Below are 21,834 nucleotides of genomic sequence, written 5' to 3'. Positions count from 1 at the left end.
ATCCGAGGAACCTTGTTTTAATTTGCTACTGTAACACTCACTATATAGTTTGATTACATTAGTATTTAAATATTTTTTTATTTGAAGATATTTACAGAATATTCAATGCTCCTTATGACATGTGCTGATTCAGCTTAGCATTAAAATAATCTCATCAATGCTTAACACTTAACTGTAACAAATCCCATGTCATTTGAGGAACAGGTACCCGTAATATCCGGTTTTTCCGTCTGTTAAACGTCAAGCAAATCACGTGACTGGTAGCACTGCATTATGGTCAAACAAACAAAGCATAATATGATATTATGCTGAATCGTACAGCCAGTCTTATTGGATTTTAATGCGAAATACACACAATTTGAATTATTCGTTGGATACGTAACGAATAAAGCCTTGAATACACTTATTTGAAAAGGAAATGTCAGCTACGGTAAATAAACCTGACGGTGATAGCTCCATCTCCGGTTCCGACGATGAAACTGCGTCAAATGTAAAGAGCAACGACACTTCAAATGTTAAGAAAGAAGAACATCTCAACTCTCTATGTAAATATGAACTGCGACATGACATAGTTTATGATGTTGATGTTTACATGCTAAAACGAGTCTGTAAATGTAAGCAAGCTTTTGAAGATAGATCGGAATTATTAGAAGAAAAGGAGCTAGACTTAGGAGAATGCGACGGGAAAGAAATTCATTTCTCTTCGACGTGTGAGTGGGTGCAAAGTCCCATGAAAGGAGGGGCGAAATATATCCTTACTGCTAGTTGTAATTGTAAGAGGAAAGAGCAACAATGCACACATCAAACAAGTGCATCAATTAATAGTTTGTATATTTTTGCAAATATGATTGCAATAATTTGAAACAAAAAACACTTTATTGAAATAATCAAATAGATGTTCTCCTCACTATTGACTTCCATTTGATGTGATATTTAGCACATTCCAAATTACGTAGTAAAATAAAATAGAACATTCATTTTCAAATATTGATATTAGCTAAACAGTAATATGTAAGCTTCTAAATTTGTTCAGTACTTTTTTGACAGTCTATATGTTTTTCATTTCAGAAGTCCAAAGTAATACAGAATGAAGGAAAGAATACAACTATTATAGATTCCTCAAATAGCCACACTGGAAACACATTTATCTATTCCGTTTGTATATAAAAACAATAACAATGTTCCATGCTAACCATAATCAAATGCATGGTCAATAGAAACACATCATAGCGAAGTAATCAGACGATTCTAGCTCTGCTACTGAGGGATTAATAAAAGGCAAATTAAATTTTGAAATCATATTTGTTTTAAAGAGAAAAATTAAAATAAAAATTTGGACCAATTCTATAGTATAACGACATGAAAACAATTGTTGAACTAGTTGATATTTTGTTACTTTTTTCTGTTGATATCAAAATTTGTTAACTCGTCATAAATAATGCACGATATATTTTTTTGTCACACGACTTAGCGAAACAAGGCATGGTTTGTTTATATTGATAACTACAGTGACGATATTGACATAATGCTGATATTGAATATATATCTTTAAGTATAACCATTAAAAAAATTAAGTCATTTTATTTTTGCTTTTATATATGGTGGTTTGTAATTGTACAAACCTTAATTATTGATATCACAATGATACTTATGATATATTATATAATAAGTAATACTTTATTAGATTAATAAAATAATATCAAATATAAACATTAAAAATATCCTGAAAAACCATTGTATCACCAACAAAAGTTTGGTTGTCTCCCTTTTTCCGTGAAATTCTTTAAAGGAGATACTCACATAACGGTTTATTTTTACGCAGGTATCGGATAATATTCAGTATTCTAGCGACTCATTTACGGAAAATCACCTAATCATATTTATTATTTATTTTATAATCTCTAATTTTCTGTATCTTAGTTACCAAATGCTACATACAATTTATGGCCCTGAATTATAAATACGAGATTGCTTAAATAAATGAGCATCATTATGTTGTTACCTCCCCTGCATCAATCTGATCTTTTTATGTGACTTTTTTAACTTCCTTAAATTTGATTTGATTAGCCATATATTTACGGCAATAATTCTAACAACAATCTCCGCTAATTTTTAATATAATTAATTTAGCAAATTTTCAAACATGTATCATTTAACATCATGATATTTATGGATTGAAAAAGAAGCATGACACTTATATCAATTCATTTCCATGGTGGAGTTCCGTCTTTATTATTTCCTTTTATATGATCAGTGCGTGTTTTAACTTTCCATTTTCGTCTTAATTAACACATATGGTATTATTTGGTTTCGAAATTTGATTAATTTTGTTTTAAATAAAAAAAGTGTAGAAGAGTGTAATACAAATAGTTGTGCCACATAGTTGCCATGAAATAAGATGTTGAAAATCCGGAATTATGAATCGAAACGATTTGATGCTTCAATGAAGCCCTGGATAGGTGTGAAAAGATTTTGCTTCAAGTTCGAACTTAAGCGATCACTGCCGAATTTTTGTTTGTTTTAATATGAAGGTATATTATTGTGTGTAAAAAAAATTAAAGGGAGAAAAAATTAACAGTCGTATACAGTAAGTCTCTCAGTCTTCAGTAAAACCGTAAAGAAATAACCATACATTTATCTCGCTCCTTTTTCATGTTAGATATTATTTCATCTTTATTCCCTTCATCATAAACTTAATTTCATGTATATAATATATAAAAACAAGTTCTCACGTCATATCAAACGTTTTATTTCTTGTTTTTTAATTTAACAAGCACATATTATTTATAATTTCTAAGACAAATGTTGTTTAAAGAAAATGGATATAAGTAACAAATATACGTTGAACTTCATGATGTTTATCTTATTAAACAAAACATACTTATACATGTAGTAACATCACTTCTATACATAATCTAGAAATGATATCAATAAGTTAATAATAGTTGCTTATAAATAATGATTCAAAATGGAGCATGAAAAGTTATTTAAACTATTTTGTAATGGTTTAAAATGTGAAAGAGTTTCTGTTATATAACATGTAATTAATATATATATAAACGCCATAAAATAATTTTATATTTAACAAAATATCAAACTTTATCAGTAAAACATTTTGTTTTATAAACATATTTAATAATTTATACACAGTTTTGCCTCCATTTAGTATCCAGATTTCCCTTAAACAGACATTGTTTTATGGTAACAACATTACAATTAGGGTTTTCTATATGATTTAATATGAAACCCATAAGCGTGTTGATTTGTATATAAATATTAATGCATGTCATTAAAGGTAAATAGTACACATTTTCCCTATATATATATTCAATAGAAACACCTTCATTTATCAATTATAACTGCCAACATATCAATTATTTGATTAAAACGATGGATAAACATATTTAAACTATCCACTTTATTTCTTTAATTAAATAACAACGTGTTTATTAATACATTTTGATATTGATTAGAATAAAAGAAAAACATTTTCCTTTATTGAAAAATAAAATACACAGTAAAAATTAAGAGAAGTATACATATAGCGCTTAAATGTGATTTTTTAATTTGCAATAACAAAGAATTTAACATAAACCCGGGTTATACCATAAAGATATATTGTTTGTTCTGTTACAAACTTGATTATTATTAATTTACCATCATATTTGATAGTATTTCCATCATATTTAAGTAAATTATATTCACCATATAACTTTTTCTTTTCGAAATATGTTTAAAATCACGATATTGTTTTACTTAACAAATAACATCCTTTATACTGAACTAGCGTTGCATATGCACTTGTAAGAATAATGTGTTGTAATTGTCTCCCTTCAATTGTAAACAAAATCTAAAACCCTGTTAGAGAACAAATCTTAATTGATGAACTTTAAGCGTCAGAAATAGGTAATAATATACCAAACTAGAATCTAGTTTATACAGTGTTGCCGTTATTCACACAAGTTAGGAATTTGAATTCAAAGTAACAACGTTGTTATTTCAACGATTTGGTTTTCATGACACTTATTCGTAATAAAATCATATTTAATTAATTTTAATTATTAACTAATTATAAAATCAGATTTAAAAGATAAAACAAAATTATATGCATAACATTATTAAAAAATTTAGATCATGTATTGTTGTTGTTTAAAGCTACCAAAAGCAATTAGATCGGCATTGAGTTTGGGTTGCATATTTTATCTTTTATTAAACATTTACTTCCGTAAGCAAAATTAACTTTAATCAATTAAGTTTAATAATACAGTTATGTTTAACATATGTAAGAATTTAACACACTTGTTTAAATAAAGCAATAAAGAGTTCGTTACAAATAAAAGTCAATAACCGAATGTACCTTAAAGTAAATATTTACATATTTTGATTTTTTTCTGAATTGTCTCCCTTTAACAAGTCAACACGCTATTTAGAGTCTTGTTATATTACAAATCTAATTTCGTATACAACATAAGTTTTATAATGCGTGTAAAATCTTATCTTAATTTCTATCTTTATTATAACAATAATAATTTAAAATAGTAATTCATTTCCACTACAAAACGTGCAGTTTGTGTTATTTTCGGACTCGTTTATATTACTTATGCGCACAATCAAAGTATTTAAAAACACATCACAAAGAAGATGTGTTTCTTTGCTACCAAATGTAATTTTAATTGTTTAAAAGAAACGTACTCTTCAAGAACTGTCACACTCGATGGAAGGTATGTAATATACAGGCCCTAATAGCTAAACAGTATCGCAGTCAAACTATATCGATACGCCGTCTAGAGTTATACGTGATTCATAGATATCAATACCAGTCTGTTACCATGTAAAGCGTGTAATTACTAATATTCTTTAGTTTACATATAACAAACTCCATTTAACATACTGTTTACTATTTATTATTTAATTATTACTTACTTATAATATAATGAAATAATAATATTTTATGCAACACGGAATTTTCAAAATGATACAGAAACAAATCATTTTACAAACGTATGTTATATAAACCGTAGTCTATTCTTGTTTGGTAAAAATAACAATTTGATTATTGTATATACATTTTGTTGTTGTTGTTGTTTTGTGTGGGATGTTGTCTTTTGTTTTTGTTGGTTATTATTGTGTCTTTTCCTGGCATACATTTTTATAAAACATTATTCTTATTTTTTTTTCTAGAAAAAAGAAAAATGTGCAAATTAGCATTTAATTCATTAAACATCTGAAACTGTCCCATTATAAAAAATTCTTACAAAAAATGGCAACAATTGTATTAAATTATAATTTAAATGAAAAACAATAACGCAAAAACTATTAATACAACGTATTACACTAACAGATAATACATATATCTTTCATTTCAATTGCATATTCTTCACTTAAAGTTTGAATTTATTTTCTAAGTTGTTCCTATGTATTTGTTCACTTAAAATTTAAAGTTCTTTTCTATTCCTATGTATTTGTTTGTGAAAATATTAAATTATAGGCAACAACATTGTCAAGTATAAGTGTTACCTCCCCTTAATCAGTAAATATGCAATATATTAAGACATTTTCTTAATTTAGCAATAATCATGTTTTTAGAAACATTTTTGTTACAATAAGATATATAGCATGAATATATTAAGCATGAAAATGGTCATTATGAAAAATATTAAACTAATTATGAAAAATATACGACACATTCTATCACATGATACAATGTCTAAGCAAAAATATATAAAAATAACAAACACACATGTTCATCATTTAACATTGTCAGCATTAATGTAATCATAATGACGATAACCTCTGTATTATCATTAGATAATAGCTTCCCTGTATGGAAAATATTAACAAAATTGTAATTTTCCATGTTAGAGTAAGCCATTTCTAAATGAGAACACCAAATTATCAACATAAGTAAATGCAATATCTTTTTACAAATAAGTTACTTCCCTTTAATCAAGAAAGAACAAAATAAAGACGTTATGTATTACAAATGCATAAAGTGTAATATGTATTCAAAACAAAATAATGTATTTATGATGAATGGTGATTGAGATCAAAGTTCAGTTCAGCATTATATATAATATAGTTTTATATATTTTTAGTTTTTTATTTGCACTGTGTCTTTCTTTTCGTCTGTGCCTTGAGTATTGGTGTCGTCTGCTGTAACCGCCTTTGACTTTTCTTTGCTGTGCTTTTTCTTTTTCTTTTTGTCCTTTTTAATTCTAGGAGGAAGCTCAGAATCAGATATAGGATCACCGGGCGCGAGTTCTGTGTCTACAAAGATATGAAGAGAGAATTGGCGTTATTCATGTACTTAATAGTCAGAATGTATCTACATTGAAGATATTTACTTGTTATAAAATTCCTATTTAATGTAAAACACTTACTATATCAGAAACTGTGAAATGCTTCAAACATCAATGTGTATTTTAAAAGCACAATATTTTTAAATTGTACTTAATAAATAAATAAACAATATGCATCAAAGTGTACAAATACGCATCTTTTTAGTTCTAAAATACATGTAAATATGTGCAAGTATATCTCAAAGATATATTATCAAAGTATGTTTGATCGCAATATGATATATACCAGAGATATTGTAACTGAACTCCACTATGTTCATGTCTGCTTTTGAATCCATGGCAACAGATATTGCACCAATCATTTCATCTGATATCTGTTTGTCCTCATCTGCTGCGACTTTCTGTCGTTTCGCCATTGATTGATTCGAGGGGTCTGAACAGGCAGTGTCTTTGACAGTCATCTGAAAACAGATGCAAACTAAGTTCAACATATAATTTAACTAACAATTTTAATAATACGCTGAAGTAAAAATTGCTTGACTGTTTAAGAACTTTGATAGGTTGTGCTTGATTTTGGAATAAATACATTTTTAATTTTATAAATAATCAAAGTGAAAATGTCGTTTTATAGTTAATTATTTTATTTTTCGGGACGATTTTATGTTTTTAATGTTCTTAAAACTGTTTAAGTTCAATTGTTTTTTTCAGTTTTGTTTTCGTTACGTGTTTGGCTAAATGCCAAGAGCTTTTCACCGTATTTCATCATGCGGCCGACTAACCTAAATGGTGTCAATAATACAATCTATTTATAAAGACAGATATTTTATCAGTTGAATTATTCATGTAAATTCTTGTTGCATGACATGCAAAGTAAAAAAATAATTTAAAGTTTACCCGTGAAAAATTCTATACTAAGACATGCCTCACGCAAAGCTATAACAAAGCAGACAAGTTTTCACCCGAATGAACAACTATTGAAAAACTTATGATAAAGAGATAAACTTAATCTAGGAATTTCGACACTCGTGATCCAGCAAAACATGTTGAAACTAATGTACTAGTAGTATTAAAATTCAAGTAGGTAAATCGATAGTCAACAAAAACCTCAAAACCTTTAAATAGATTTTCAAGTCTTGACCTACCTAAAGCAACTATCCAATCAAACAACACTTTTTCTATAATCAAATCAATATATCAACAACACATAAACAATTTGCTCTGGAAATTTAGATAAAATTTCCACTTGCGCAATGTCGTAATTTGGAAAACCATGTGAATACAATGCACATGTTGCTATAAAGACATGAATGAACACGTGGCAAGTCTGGAATGTCGTTCAAGGTTTAAGTATTTATGGCAATGATTAAACTTTACGTTGGAAAGATTTTGGTTATTTCCAATGGCCTATTTTCTTGCAACGCTTTAAACAAGTAGCAAATGTCTGATGTCGGTGAATGACCTTGTGTGTTTGCACAATTATAACGTTCTATTTTTACGAAATCTGCTGATGAAGTATGAGTAATATCGATACACAAATTACTAATGCTAGGTGAAGTAACGTCTATTTATACCCTTATCGTCACTGGAATAGTATTTTCTGAAAATGTGAAATTGTTATGAAATACTTGTGTATAAAGAGAAAACCAAGATACATGAACATTGTAACATGGTCAAAATGAATCGTCGACAAAATTGATTTTTAGACGGTAGAATTCAATGGTTTCCCAATCGTAATAAGTATTTCTTGTTACTGAGTACATGACAATAGCTATACAAATATGTAAAATTCGTGTTATTGTTCGAAAGCAATGGAATCCCCATGCATTGTATAAGGTTTCGAAATCTTACATCGCAAATTGTGTGAAGAAATAAACAAAGAACCCTCTAATGTTGTTTTTTTCTAATTTTGCAACAGAATCATGCAATGATAGCACTTCTCACTCATTCACGAACTTAATTGTACTTTTGCTTACTTGCTATAAATACATGACGTCATTGCGACCTTGTCATGAAGGTGAAGGCGTTGTTTATTGAAAACCTAACCAATGAAAACAAGCATTTCTTTTGAACAATTATGTTAATTCCATACGCCATTACTCCTTATGCGATCATTTCTTTCATACTATGACGAGCTATTGTACAGAGCAAAAATGTCAAACATTGTAATCAGCAATTCAAGTTCAGACGAAGAGAACCCAGGTGCTTCTGGAAATAGTAACGCCTCTCCAACAGGCATTACAGAAACACATACATTGGAATCCTGCAAATATGACAGGTACGTTGACACAACCGAAGAGGGTATAGAAGTAATAATTCATGTAAGATTTTGCAATTGTTCCAGTGATTACGTTGACAAAAGTTACCTGGCGCAAGAAAAAATGGATTTTATAGCCATGGACGGGAAGGACATCCATTTTGATCAAGCATGCAAATGGCACAGATTTTCATCACAACAATGCGGCAAAACTGTGTACATTCTTAAACAGTACTGCAGTGGATGTAATACTCAAACAAAAAGCGATGCATCGCATGCAATGAACAGTAAGTATACTGCAAATTAAACAGTCAATGTAAACAAAATCAATCAGATATAACAAAAACTTACAGTTTTTTGTATTCCAGTAAAATATCAAAACAAGTTCATGCCATGACTTTAAGAATGCAATAATATCATTCATATCTATAAAAACGAGCTGTGCAATAGGAAATCAATATGGACGTCCAGCTAAATTGTCTACAAGAGATTAATCAATAATGGCATGAATGTAGGTGATGTAGTCTGCAATACTAAATCTATTTAGTAATAATGCTTCTTTTGTTCTAGCTTAGTTCATTCGCATTTTGTATTGAGAGGAAAATATAAGATAAGAGTATAATGAAATAAAGTTGTATTAACACAGGCGCTTGTCATTACAATGTAACGATATATTTTTCTTCTTTTCAGTGGTTACACCTTCAAACTGACGTTATAAAATAGTATGTTAAAATCAACATCTACAAACATTTCCACCTGAATACATTTACAGAACTATCATTGTTGCTCGTGATTCATTGAACTTATAAAGTGTGTATTATAGTTATAAATGAAAGTTGTATTCAGCTTTATAATAATTGACTTGCTTCCTGTGATAAAGTGTAACCTAATAATCAATACTAAAAGTTTTTAACTTGAGTGTGTGTTGTTAATATACCAAAACGTCTGAAGTGTTTTGTTTCCAAAATTCGCTGTAAATTTCTTAAATGTGTTAACAAATAAAATATATAAGAAAATAATATTCAACGTGTTTCCTTGTTGTTGTTTTTTTCCAACAATTCAGCAAATTTGAGACCCATCCTTTATCTTACGAAAGAGAAAAAATGCAAAATAAGCTGTCGATTACTATGATATAGATACGATTCAAAACGAGGCTCACGCTACGGCTTTTTGAAAAACAATTGTGTATAAGCAACATATCTCTGTAATCCCAGTGAGCGTGAGAGATTGCTAAAAATAGTAACAAATAGAAAAACCCCTACAGTTCAAAGAAGTTCGGCCTATAAAAAGGATCAACAGCCGTGTTTTCTAATTGATTCGTAATTTTCAACGATTTTTATCAGTAATAATGAATCAACCAAGAGGTAATATTTCAAGTGAATCTGATGAAGACCTGGACTATGTTGATGGTGTTGGAGCACAACCAACTGGTCAGAAGGAACAACATTCAGACAAACATTGTAAATATAAGCGATCTTCTGGTATAGTTAATGGAAAAGAGGTCGTCAGGCATATCAGAATATGTAAATGCGGAAACTTTTACGATATGAGATATTTAGAAGAAAGTGATGATTTCACTAATATTAACGGAAGGGAGTTTCATTTTTCGACATGTTGTAAATGGAAGAGACAAAGGAAACAAACTAATGGGAGGAAATTCTACATTCTACATCGTTTCTGTGGCTGTATTAGTCCACAGACCAGCCAAAGTACGAGCCAAATGAACAGTAAGTTGATTTCCAATTTCCAATTAAAGGCCTGTAACGTAGTAACAACCGTATACAATGAAATGAAAGGTTACTGATTTCAGTTCAATACATTAAACAAATCTACGAAAATAAAACCAACACGTTATGTCGAAAAATAATAAATATATTAAATAAATTCTAAATAATCAAGTTTAACGATTGTAGTTAGATACCGCTACATTAAAACATAATGATTGATAAATAAATATGAAATAAATTGTAAAACAAATACCTTAGATAGAAATGTTTAAATTCCTTTACACATAAACTAACAATCTACAAAGCCAGCATGACTGAAATGTAACTTCTGTTTTAACTCTAAACTTTGATTTAATCTAATTGCCTGAAGCAAACTGTAATTAGGTCATCTTGCATATAAACTAAACGTTTCACTAACTCAATAAACATTTCACTGTTTCGTGTAATGACAAATGTAATATCAAACGTATTGTCATTATGCAAATTTGATTAAACATTTCCCTACGGTTTCCATTCTAATTTATGCAAATTCATAAATAAAATAGAAACACGTATAATAATTTGTTTGATTTTTGATTGTTTGTTTCTTTGTTTTTTATTATCATTTTGATTGTTGATTTGTTGTTTGTTTCCTCACTTAATGACAACGCGGTTTGGTACTGTTCTGATGATCAATGAAATATCATTACTTATATGTTTATCTATGTTAAAAAGCTAAAACAATTTCTCATGAGATGATCAATTCAAATTGTTTTATATTTCAGGGGTTCCGCCAAGCTGGAATTGATTTGTTGCTACAAAACAAGGACAGTTCTACTACCTGGACAAGAAAGCAGATGAATAAAGATAGAAGATAAAAAATTGTATTACTTCTTAGCAGTAGCAATTGTTATCTACATATATCACAAAAAAAATGTTATTTGTAACAATTGTCTTATAATTTTTCATTGTCTTACAACATTTCATTGTCTTATAGTATTTTAATATCATAAAATATATTGTGGTTTAAAGATGATTATGAATAAAAAATGTTGATGAGTTGAAAATGTTTATTGTCCTGTTTTAAACATATTTTACTGATGCTGTTAAAAAAAAAATTTGACAAGTATGAATTGTAAAAAAGAAAGGTAAATAATTTACAGAAATATGATAAATATTTTTTGTAACATTGCGTTACCTTCAATAAAAGACATAAACACGTTGCAATCGGTAAAATGTCTGTGCAGGCTTTTTTAATATTATAAAAGCAGATTTATCTACGTTGTTGTTTAGTTGCGTAATTTCGTTGTACAAAGACATTAAAGCGTTATACAGACATATACATCACAACTTGACCTTCAAACATGTTTTTTGTGCCACGCAGTTTTAACGAAATATCAGATTTAATTAAGATAGCTATTGATAATGTCTGATTATTACCCCTGTTGGTATCAATAAAAGATTTTTGAAATGAGATCAATTTATTAATGAAGATCCACAGAATACCGGTATGTCTTCCCGTTATAGTGTACTATTTATTCCTTAACTGAAAACGTTAACATGTTACAAACAGTATAAAATGATAAATCTTTGATCAGATATCGATACAGGAAAAATATAGTACAATATTTTAAATTTTCATAAATACCATATTATAATTTACTAAATTCACAAAAGTGTCATATTAATTGGCATCTAAGCACTATTAATGTTTCAACATTTACAGAAATTTACTTATCACTTGTATTTATTTTATCAAACCATTGAAATACTTAGGTCATCGGTCAATAAATTTGCCAGAACATTGGATTTGATAAATACATCAGTTATATTCGATATTTAAAATAACTACTATTTGTTTAACAGATAACATGACATGGGGCATTGTCCTATAGTTTGTAAAACAAAACCACACGAAATATAAAATAAATCCCTTCTGTATAAAAATTTAATTTTAATTATCATCATTTACAAGGAATATTTCAAATCCTTTCAACTTTGTACCGTATTTAAATTATTCAAGCTTTGCTATTTTGGAATTAATGAAAGGCAAATTGAAAATTGGTAAAAGTTTTCTTGAAATATGATATATTGGTAAGTTTTTATTCTATCACAATTGAAGAATGATTGTAAATAAAAATGTCTGCGTTAATTCTGAAGTTTGATGACGTAAAGTATTCCTAGCTGTTTTTTAAACACTATATTCATGTACTTCCTAGAAGTAAAGAATGGTGTATCTGAAAAATGTATAAACGAAGCACACCCACGACATTATACTGATAAGAAAATTGTCATATATTTTTCTTTAAAGATCTTAAGTTGATATATTAGAAAATACCACGTGATATTCACGGTTATAACATACATGCGCATTATATTGACTTGCAAATGAAATATATTTTAAGCTAAAGTATAACCACAGTTAGTATATTTAGACTCTTTCACTGATTGGAAGCAAAGAATTAACAAAGAAAATAAGAATGGCGGATTTAAACAGATATGTACGAAGTAAACTAAGGTTAGCTCAAACGATTACACATGAATTTCATTATTACACATCGGAAACATGTCGGTATTTAAGAAGGCGGGGGATATGGTTACAACGGGCAGGAATAGAAGCACATGTTATGATTCGCGCATGTAACTGTTTCAAACACGAAGATAGAACAGACATTATTGAGAATCTACACTATCTAGATTTTGACAGTTTTGGTGGCGGTGTTGAGCTTCATGTTAACAACGGGTGTTATTTCTATCACAAGTATGTCAACAAGAAAAAATATAAACTTGTGAAAGTATGCTTTTGTCCGAGGCAACATGCCCAGGCGCGAAGATTTTGACATCGGAAGTATGTTACTTACACAATAAACAGAAACAAGATATGTATGCTACATTTATGTTATTAAACCACATCATTGAACTAGGGAATATATGTGATATTTGATTTGTGGTTTTGATTACAACGCTGTAACTGAGTACACTTGACATTTTTATTAATTTAATTTCAAATCCCCCCAATGTTTGTTATGTGTATGAATGTCGTACTTTTTGCCATTCAAATAACAATTCTTTTCCACTCTGCTAAATGAAACATGATGATATGTTTCAAGATATGGTATATGATATCATCTGACAAACAATGTATAACGAATCATTTATGCACTATGTTTCAGTCTGTATTCATATTAGCACATATTTCATGAAAAAGGTATAGACATTCCGTTGTTGTTGTTGTTATTTATAAAACAACTTCCATTCTTGCTGCTTTTTTGTGTAGTGTTCAAACATTCTGATGGCTTGTTAATATCATTGCAATATTACTATATATAGTAATTCTTTATACATTAAATAAAAAACTTCAATTTAACAAACACCTAATTGGCAAGACGAAAAAACGACAAATAAAGGGGGGGGGGGGTAATTGTTATCTACGATAATACTGATAGCATACTATATAATCAGTGAACAGTCCTTATTCGGAACAGCCCAATATCGGAATACAAAAGTAAGTTTTAATATCAAAAAAGTAAAACATTGAATTATTTTGATTTTCTTTTTACATCACTCATGTCTTCATATCAGATGTATGCATTTCAATTCTGAATTCTATAATTTTAATACATAAATAAACAAAACTATGTGTCGAATACTTTTCATTCATAGATTTTCATTCATTTAATATATCATTGGTGTCGTTTATTTTAATGAAACTAAAAAACTTGAACTGAATATTTTTGTAACATGATTTGTTAGAGCCATAACTAACAGAAATAATATCGATCGATCATGTTGTCGGTAGATCATTTATTGATATAAATTTGAAAGAAAATGTTATGTCTAGAAATTATGAAAATTCACCCAAACATGTTTTGAAATATGTTCACGTTACGTAAATGGATATATTTTATAACAGTGTGTTGACAATAAATGATAGAGGTTTATGCAACAGGCATTAATAAACTAGGCAAAAAATCTCTATTTCACTGGAATCAATTAAGTATGAAATAGAGTTAAAAGTAACAATCGATATATCGGTGTAACATCGATACTTGTCCTATATCAATATATCGTCGATATGTTTTGCACTGAACCAATGGCAGCTTTAGTTTTATTTATGAAACTAATTGTATTTTGAATTACTTTAGACATTCATTTCTGAATCAGTAATGCTGCATGTAAAATATATTCTTTCAGGCCATAAAAATGACTGACATAAATGAAGAAAGAAAAAGATTTAAAAGTACAAAGCATTCACCAAGCTGCATCAGATATAGAGATGGGAATAAGTTAGGAATTAAATGCTTCTGTGAAGAAAATGAAATAAATATCAAAGGCCATATGACACATGTGTCAACAACCTGCCATTTGCGTCGTCAGAGAAATGTATTTATCCTTGTATGTTCTTGTTCTAATCCAAAACCCCAGAACATAAGGGGTGGGGGAAAGAAGAATTAAAATAATGCACAATTTGACTAATTTGACTCACTGTAATTGTGTTAAAGTTATATTTTACATATATAATTTTCTTTGTTATCTTAAGTAGTAAATGAGACCGCAAGTTCACTCATGATTAAATACACAAAACAATTGAGACAATGTATTTTACCAAACAAAATGTGCAAGATGGTCCAATAAAATTAAAAGTAATAATAATAATTATAATAATTGTATGCTGTTAAATGAAATCATTTTATTACAACACCACAATCTAGAAGGACAATTCTCAAAGAGGACATATATTTTATTGCTTACATTTATTATTTCAGAAATTTTAATCTGTGATAGGTAATAAAATATTGTATTTCCAGTGTTTACCTTTAAGTTAGCGATTAATCAATACTGTTATCTACACTTGTTTATGGACGCTTGCCAAGAAGCCTAGTTTGCTCTATCACGGGATCGTCTCGTGACGGTGACACAATATCCTGAAACAGATAATCATTAGTATATATATATATGTATTTAAACATGTATTTGAATGTTTTCCAAACTAAAAGACATTGTTTTATTAAAAGAAAAAAATATTTTCTTTCCAAATCAAATATATTTAACGATTGATAATGTTTAAAAATCGCAATTATGATATCAAGTATTTCTTGTTGATTTACGTTTCATGGTTTAACAATATTTCTTTACATGAACCTCGAGATTAAAATCAAGATGTATGTAAGCGATTCACGTGTTTAAACTCTTCACTTCATAAACTGCTTAACAGTTTGAATCATGGCCGAAGCAGAAAGGCATACAAACGAAAATTGTTGTTATGAAAAAATAACAGTCACACTAAATGGCAAAACATGTTTTCGTCTTTGCCGTCGATGTGAATGTGGAATTTACAAGTCATTTGATAGTTCTGATCAATCCGTTACTGAAAGTGACGGCCATAGTGTGCATTTTAATGAAAATTGTGATTATAGGCGAACAGAACATCCTGGCAACAAATTTGTTCTTACGGAAAATTGTCTGTGCCAAACGCATTGAAATATACAAGGATTTGTGTCAATCGAAGGCGAGCAGGTAAGCATATTACTAATCTTTATTTTTAACTCATTGTATATGTGTCTAAAGAATGAACTGTTTTGTAATTTGTTTTTACGTATGAAATTCTTAAGCCCTGACTTAAAGCCAGTGTTGGAAACCCATGAACTTTGAATTCAATTCTCGGCAAGACCACTCTATTAATAGCAATACGTAATATTTTGGCTTTCCATTAGTTACCTAGACAAGGTATGATGAACCTCTCTATATTTAGATACAATAATTTTCCGAATAATGCTTAAATAAAAGGGGCCAAACACATATGCTTTACGAAAGACAGTATCGCATCATACCAGAAGAGACATTTTGACTTGGGCAAAATATTATATTTTAAACAAGAAAACAATTTTTAAGAAAAAAAGATATGTCGCAGCAGGCAGACACAAATGTTGTTTCTGAATGGAGCTCAAAGTTTAGAATTGCTAAACAAGCTGCTCATGAAATTCACTATAGAGAAGAGTGTCATTATGAAAAAATTGGAAACATTCAGATTATTGGGACAAATCATACAATGATAATGCTAGTCCGAGTCTGTTCTTGTGGACAACAAAACGATAAAAAGTACATTCTCAGGAATATACTCATTAACATTGAAGACTTTGATGATGGTGTTGAAATACATTTCGACAACAGGTGTCGATATGAACGTGCACATTTACCTGATGGAAGAATGAAATTGAACAAAATATGTTATTGTCCTAAACATATTGGACTTTAATCGACAGGAGAATGTACGATAAACAATTTTTTTTTCTAACTTAATTTTTCGAGGAGACGTAATCTATAACATTTCTGTTATTGACTTTGCATATGTGCTTTAAATTTTGTTTTCTTGTAACTTTTTCTATTTTATTTTAATTATATATGTTTATTTTGTAAATACTATAGCAAGATCGTTTTATACAGTGTGATATAAGTTTGAAATTAACGGGATTTGTTTTCATTTTTCAGACGGAAAAAACAGATAACCGTTTTGGAGACAGAAAACATTATACAGACATAAATCATTTAAGTGAACAAATTTGGATACAGATCGTTTATAACTTGTTGATGTCAAGACAAATACAAACATAAAAAAGTGATTAAAAAAGGACGTTTGTCAAAATGTTAAACATTTTTACATTAAAGTTTTGCATTGTTTATTATGCAAGTGTTTTATTTTTTCTATATAATACGAAATAAAACAAAATGATTTAAATATGTTGAGTTTCTTTATGATTTGTATTAGCCCAATATCATAGGGTATTATTAGTGTGTTAAAGATATACCATGCTCATCTTTGGATAGAAAATGCCTTTCGGGTAAGAATCTAAGATATCCTTACTGTACATGTCCAATTAAGATAAGAACATGCACAAAAGATGTTTAGAAAGCTTCATTCCCTATTTCTGGTCAAGTTAATTTGGTCCTTTCGTAGCAATGAAAACCGCCGTTATTTATGTACCCATAGGATGTGATTTATAAACATATCATATCATTTATTCCTGCACATAAAAGATGTTTACTTGTACTTTAAAAACGAGGCTTTATATCAATTTCAAGAAGTATTTAAAAAATCTCAAGCAGAAAAAGCGTTTATAGGTAGTGGAGTAGAATGTCAAGGCGTCTAAAATGACTCCACCCAGAATTTGAAAAAGAAGCAATGATTGGACAGGGATGTAACAGTTAACGGCTTGCCATTCGTTAAAACATTTGCGGTAAAGTCCTTTAAGTTTTTTATTCCGTCCTTAGAATATTTACTCTAATGTAGGCATTAAAGGACTGAAAGCACGTTAATAACAACCAAGATAAATTATGTCTGATATCAATCTTGCTGCGGATAAGAAAATATTTAAAACTAATCACGAACATTGGGAATCGTGGTGTTACGGAAAACTTGAAAACAGAAAGCTCGTTTTGATATGTTATTGTGGTGGATTTCTTTGGATTCACTGGTTGTTTCCTTCACATATTTACGGACAGAAATTACATGTTTCAACAAAATGTAGACTTGTTAACAATGGTGGGAAAATAAAAGTTGTATGTAAATGTCCAAAACCAAATGCTGTTAATAAAAGATAACTAAAAGATTAAGTCAAATGTAAAGATGTGTTCTATAGAAGCGTTCATCATTTCAGAGCGAAACGAATTTTACGTTCATCAATATGCAGTGTTTGTAGTTCCAGCAATCAATTGACTTCATGATAGAAAAACTTAGACCAAAACAACAATTACTTGATGTTTTCAGTATGCTGTAACCTAAAGGTCATAGTTTTTTAACTAAATTACAATTTGGAAAAGAAATCTGCTGAATGTGTTTGTAAATGTACTATTAAATGACAGGTATTTTAAATTGTGACTTTCTTCAAAATTATTCAAAGAGGACTTTGCTGATGAGTAAACTTATTTGTGTATAATGGTGAGAATAAATGAAATATATTTTTAAAACAAACTACAAGTGCTTCGAAAATATTTATGAAATGTATCATCTTTCTATAAAACGTTTTAATTGATTGATCGAAACATTAAATTTTAAACATTATTAACTTCTTCATTTTTCTTCATGATTCTTTGTTAAGTGTTTTCATATATATATAATTTTGTTCTCTCATATTTCATTAAGAAATAATCGAATATATTCTCTATAGTCTAAATACATGTCATATTAAATGACATAACGGACACAACTAATGCAGTCTACTTTTCTTAATCAAATACCATCAAATACCAAAAAACATGTTTTTAGAATCATTTTAATAAACAAAGAAAAATGTTTTCATGATTTGGAAACAATTTTGTAATTTATAAATTATGTACTGCATTATTCTGGTATTATAAAGGTCTACATTTTAAACAATGGTAAACCAATAATTCCATAAATATTTATTTCTGGACGTTTGTCAACAGCTGCTTTATTCCGATCAGCCGGTCTCCTTATGGCAAATAATCAATGTTTCAAAACTATTTATCATTAAATGTTTTATATGTTTTGTTTTGCTTGATTTACAAACAAACTTGATAAAACTAGCCATGAAATTTTACAAGCAACACATTTTTTAATACTTGCTGAATAAGCTTCTATGTTTCTATTTTTACATGCCGATTTTAAGACTGCTTGCTAAATATGAAATATCTTGCATAAATATAAGTAAAGGTCGTCGTATTTATTAACCTTTCGTTTTAAATAATATAAAAAGCAGTGTCAATGCTCGAAAGTAAAAAGTGGTTTAAAATATTCATCATAGAAAATATTACGAAGCAAAATATACATTCACGTGAAAATAAAAAACACCGAATGAAAAATTAAAAAAAAATAAAACAATATTAATTTCACTTAATTTTACGTATATTATCAATTTCTTGTTGATTTTATTAAAATTCAATATTTATTTCAATCGAATAGAGTCACAACTCTATCTTAAGTTAAATAAAACCACGCAATGACTTTGGTTTATGCCATCATGTCATATAAAAAAATAACCTGCATTTTGATGTTGACGAATATCATATTCGTAAGAATTTTTATTGAATCATATTATTAAATGCAATATTGGGAGGTAGTTTATAGATGAATATAAGTCTATTAACCGAATACAATAAAACTGTGTTGTCGAAAAAGCAATTAGAACATTCAGGTAATACCAGGCTAAAACTTCTGACACTTAATGATTATAAAATGTTTAAGATGTATTGGAAGGCGGCTGAGTATAATAACCCGCCAACTGTGCCAAATCAATATAATTTTTTGCGGAATACAGTTTTATTTTAAGACATTTTATTTTAAGACATTTCTAAAAAATTATAGTTACCACATATTCTAAATTTAGATTTAAATTTCCATGTTCTGTGCCTATATAAAAGCACAAAGTCTAAATCTCACAGTGAGTTTATGCTTTGTCTCGTGTAGCATAACCATAAATAGATAGGGTAATGGGTGATTTGAACGAAACTAACAGTGAAGTAGTACGGAGGTCCAATGGGAACAACTCAGAACAACATATTGAAGGAAAGGGTTGCGGATATAAACGATTACGAGACTGGGTTATTGATGGAACAAATTTCCGAGTTCAAATTTTAATAAGAGTGTGTTATTGTGGTCAGCGTAAAGACAAACAAAAGATGTTAAAGCGATCAAATATATACTTTAATGAGGTTGGTAATGGTGTAGAAGTACATGTTTCTGAATCTTGTTGTTATACAACGAAAAGAATACCAGTGATACAACTATATTGGCAGTCTGAAGAGGGAATAATCGAACATGACAGATACTGTGTTTGTCCAAATAAGATATATCCTGTTGCTCAACGATAGCACCTTATAAGGTCAGTATAATTTTGGTGTCCAATTAGGCATTTCTTGAAATACATTTATTTTGTTACATAGAAATGTAATGAATACTACAGCACAAATGCACAGGTTTGTTTTCTTAACATTCATTTATTATGAAAAGGGAAGCCGGTCGGTCAAATTATTTAGATAACGACAAATTGAACTTAATGTATTAAATACACGTGAAATCTTATGTGATATTTTTCATTTTAGAATTATGAAAATGAACACAATAACAGAGAACGGAGACTGACATCATTTCAAATACAATTTTACCACTACACAACTAATAAAATTTCCACCGGATGAAGCGGCAATGGATCAACCAACTAATCGAACAAAGCAGCTTAAAGAAAACGTGCTTAAGAGAGCCACCTAAGAACTGAGACTGTTATATTATTATAATATTTTCAATATATTTAATTCAGTGTTGTATGTTTATTTTGAACTTTTTTTTGATTGGCTGTCGCATTTTTTTTCCTTTAAACTACGGACATCATTTAATCATTTTGGCAAGAAACATGCCGGATTTTAATTGCAAAGTGTTAACACAATATCTTCATTTCCTGAGTGCACTTTTTACTGTAGTTTTTGTTGCATGTTTTTACATTTGATGTAAATTTGATTATATTTTTACAAGAATATTGAGTTATGTGAGTCTTTATTGTAAATGCGTGGTTTCTTTTTGAAAAATGTAAATCCATTTCATGTATAAAAAGGTAAATTTTTTCTCTGTTATACAAGAAAAAATAGACATCAAAGTTAATTACGTTTGTGTAATTTTCACTCCGATGTTTCATTAAGAACTTGCAAACAAACTTTTACTGTTACAATATTTTTCGCGTTTTCCATGATGACATGTGATTTCGAAACGCATGGTCAAGTGACTTATTTAGGAGTTATATGAATTTACTATAGTAAAATCACTGAATAAAGTAAATTTATTATTATTCAAATAAATATAAACAATTTTACGAATAAATATATTTGTCCAATAAATTTGTTGTTTCTTTATCTGTACTTTCTGTTTAACCAGACAACGTTTAACCAGACAACATGTTGAAAAGTATGTATGGATATAAAGTAGAAGAATTTTTGTTCAAATATGACACGCACTACTGATCATCCATTCCTCCTACTGTTACATGATTTAAATGAAAGTTTGGAAAATGTTTATCATAATTTGTAAATTAAGAAAATGTCGGTTTCATTACAGGTGTCATCTAGCTGCCGTCTGATTAGAAAAAAGTTAAACAAAAAACAAATTATCGGGTTTCTCAAGGCTAATGTTCTGAATAAAAATGTCAGATTGATCATGAAAATATGGTGAGAACAATAATATTTTGTGTTGTGATAAGGATTTTCAAATGACAAGAAGTATAATGACTTCTTACATCCACAATTTTGGTAACCTCTAATAATATCTGTGTGATTTTAATATAAACAAAGGCTGTTTGTTTTCTTTTACAAATAAAATAAAAGTTTGAAAGATTCAATCTTATGGTCGATTTTTTAAGGTTCTGTACCATAGAATGTCTCTGTTATTAAACACAGATAACTATTGCATGTGCATACAATGACATCTTCCTGACTAACAATTATGCTGCTATTTTAAGTGTGATTAAGCAATAATTTTAAGCCGCTCTTACGGGACTCATCTACGTTTTTCGACATTATTTGCTGTATGTTTGGCCAAAACAATTGCGCAAATTGCCAGACCTTTCCCTGT

At 28.9% G+C, this 21,834-nt stretch overlaps 3 protein-coding genes and 1 long non-coding RNA gene across 7 annotated transcripts; 3 read left to right on the top strand and 1 right to left on the bottom strand.

The window, feature by feature from the left end:
• Positions 1-237: 237 nt before the first annotated feature.
• LOC132729261 (uncharacterized) lies at positions 238-2,474 on the top strand. Its single transcript, XM_060714984.1, has 2 exons — positions 238-824; positions 1,069-2,474. The coding sequence occupies exons 1-2, from the start codon at positions 419-421 to the stop codon at positions 1,089-1,091; spliced, it is 429 nt and encodes a 142-aa protein (XP_060570967.1). The 5' UTR covers positions 238-418; the 3' UTR covers positions 1,092-2,474.
• Positions 2,475-4,888: 2,414 nt separating this feature from the next.
• LOC132729260 (uncharacterized) lies at positions 4,889-15,203 on the bottom strand. Of its 3 annotated transcripts, none has more exons than XM_060714982.1 (3): positions 15,075-15,203; positions 6,586-6,760; positions 4,889-6,267 (listed from the first exon to the last, which is right to left on the bottom strand). In XM_060714982.1, exons 2-3 carry the CDS (start codon positions 6,758-6,760, stop codon positions 6,092-6,094), a joined length of 351 nt encoding a protein of 116 aa, XP_060570965.1. In that variant the 5' UTR covers positions 15,075-15,203; the 3' UTR covers positions 4,889-6,091. The 3 variants fall into 3 exon arrangements, with proteins under 3 accessions (XP_060570965.1, XP_060570966.1, XP_060570964.1); XM_060714983.1 differs by lacking the exon at positions 15,075-15,203 and adding an exon at positions 10,534-10,709; XM_060714981.1 differs by lacking the exon at positions 15,075-15,203 and adding an exon at positions 7,442-7,600.
• Positions 8,240-11,174, top strand: LOC132729259 (uncharacterized). Of its 2 annotated transcripts, XM_060714980.1 has the most exons (3): positions 8,240-8,840; positions 9,244-10,280; positions 11,045-11,174. In XM_060714980.1, the coding sequence occupies exons 2-3, from the start codon at positions 9,902-9,904 to the stop codon at positions 11,065-11,067; spliced, it is 402 nt and encodes a 133-aa protein (XP_060570963.1). In that variant the 5' UTR covers positions 8,240-8,840; positions 9,244-9,901; the 3' UTR covers positions 11,068-11,174. The 2 variants fall into 2 exon arrangements, with proteins under 2 accessions (XP_060570963.1, XP_060570962.1); XM_060714979.1 differs by lacking the exon at positions 11,045-11,174 and having other exon boundaries at positions 8,270-8,840; positions 9,244-9,583.
• A 579-nt stretch (positions 15,204-15,782) lies between the features above and the next one.
• LOC132729258 (uncharacterized) lies at positions 15,783-20,747 on the top strand. The gene is made up of 3 exons (XR_009625591.1): positions 15,783-16,528; positions 16,749-20,098; positions 20,319-20,747. It is a non-coding gene; the product is annotated as an uncharacterized LOC132729258 (long non-coding RNA).
• Positions 20,748-21,834: the final 1,087 nt, after the last annotated feature.

The sequence above is a fragment of the Ruditapes philippinarum genome, unplaced genomic scaffold, assembly GCF_026571515.1.
Source record: "Ruditapes philippinarum isolate M1 unplaced genomic scaffold, ASM2657151v2 ctg1192_1_1_1_1, whole genome shotgun sequence".
In the NCBI taxonomy this organism is placed as follows: Eukaryota; Metazoa; Mollusca; class Bivalvia; order Venerida; family Veneridae; genus Ruditapes; species Ruditapes philippinarum.
The sequence above is the reverse complement of the archived record's forward strand: the minus strand, read 5'-3'. Positions and strand labels throughout refer to the sequence as shown.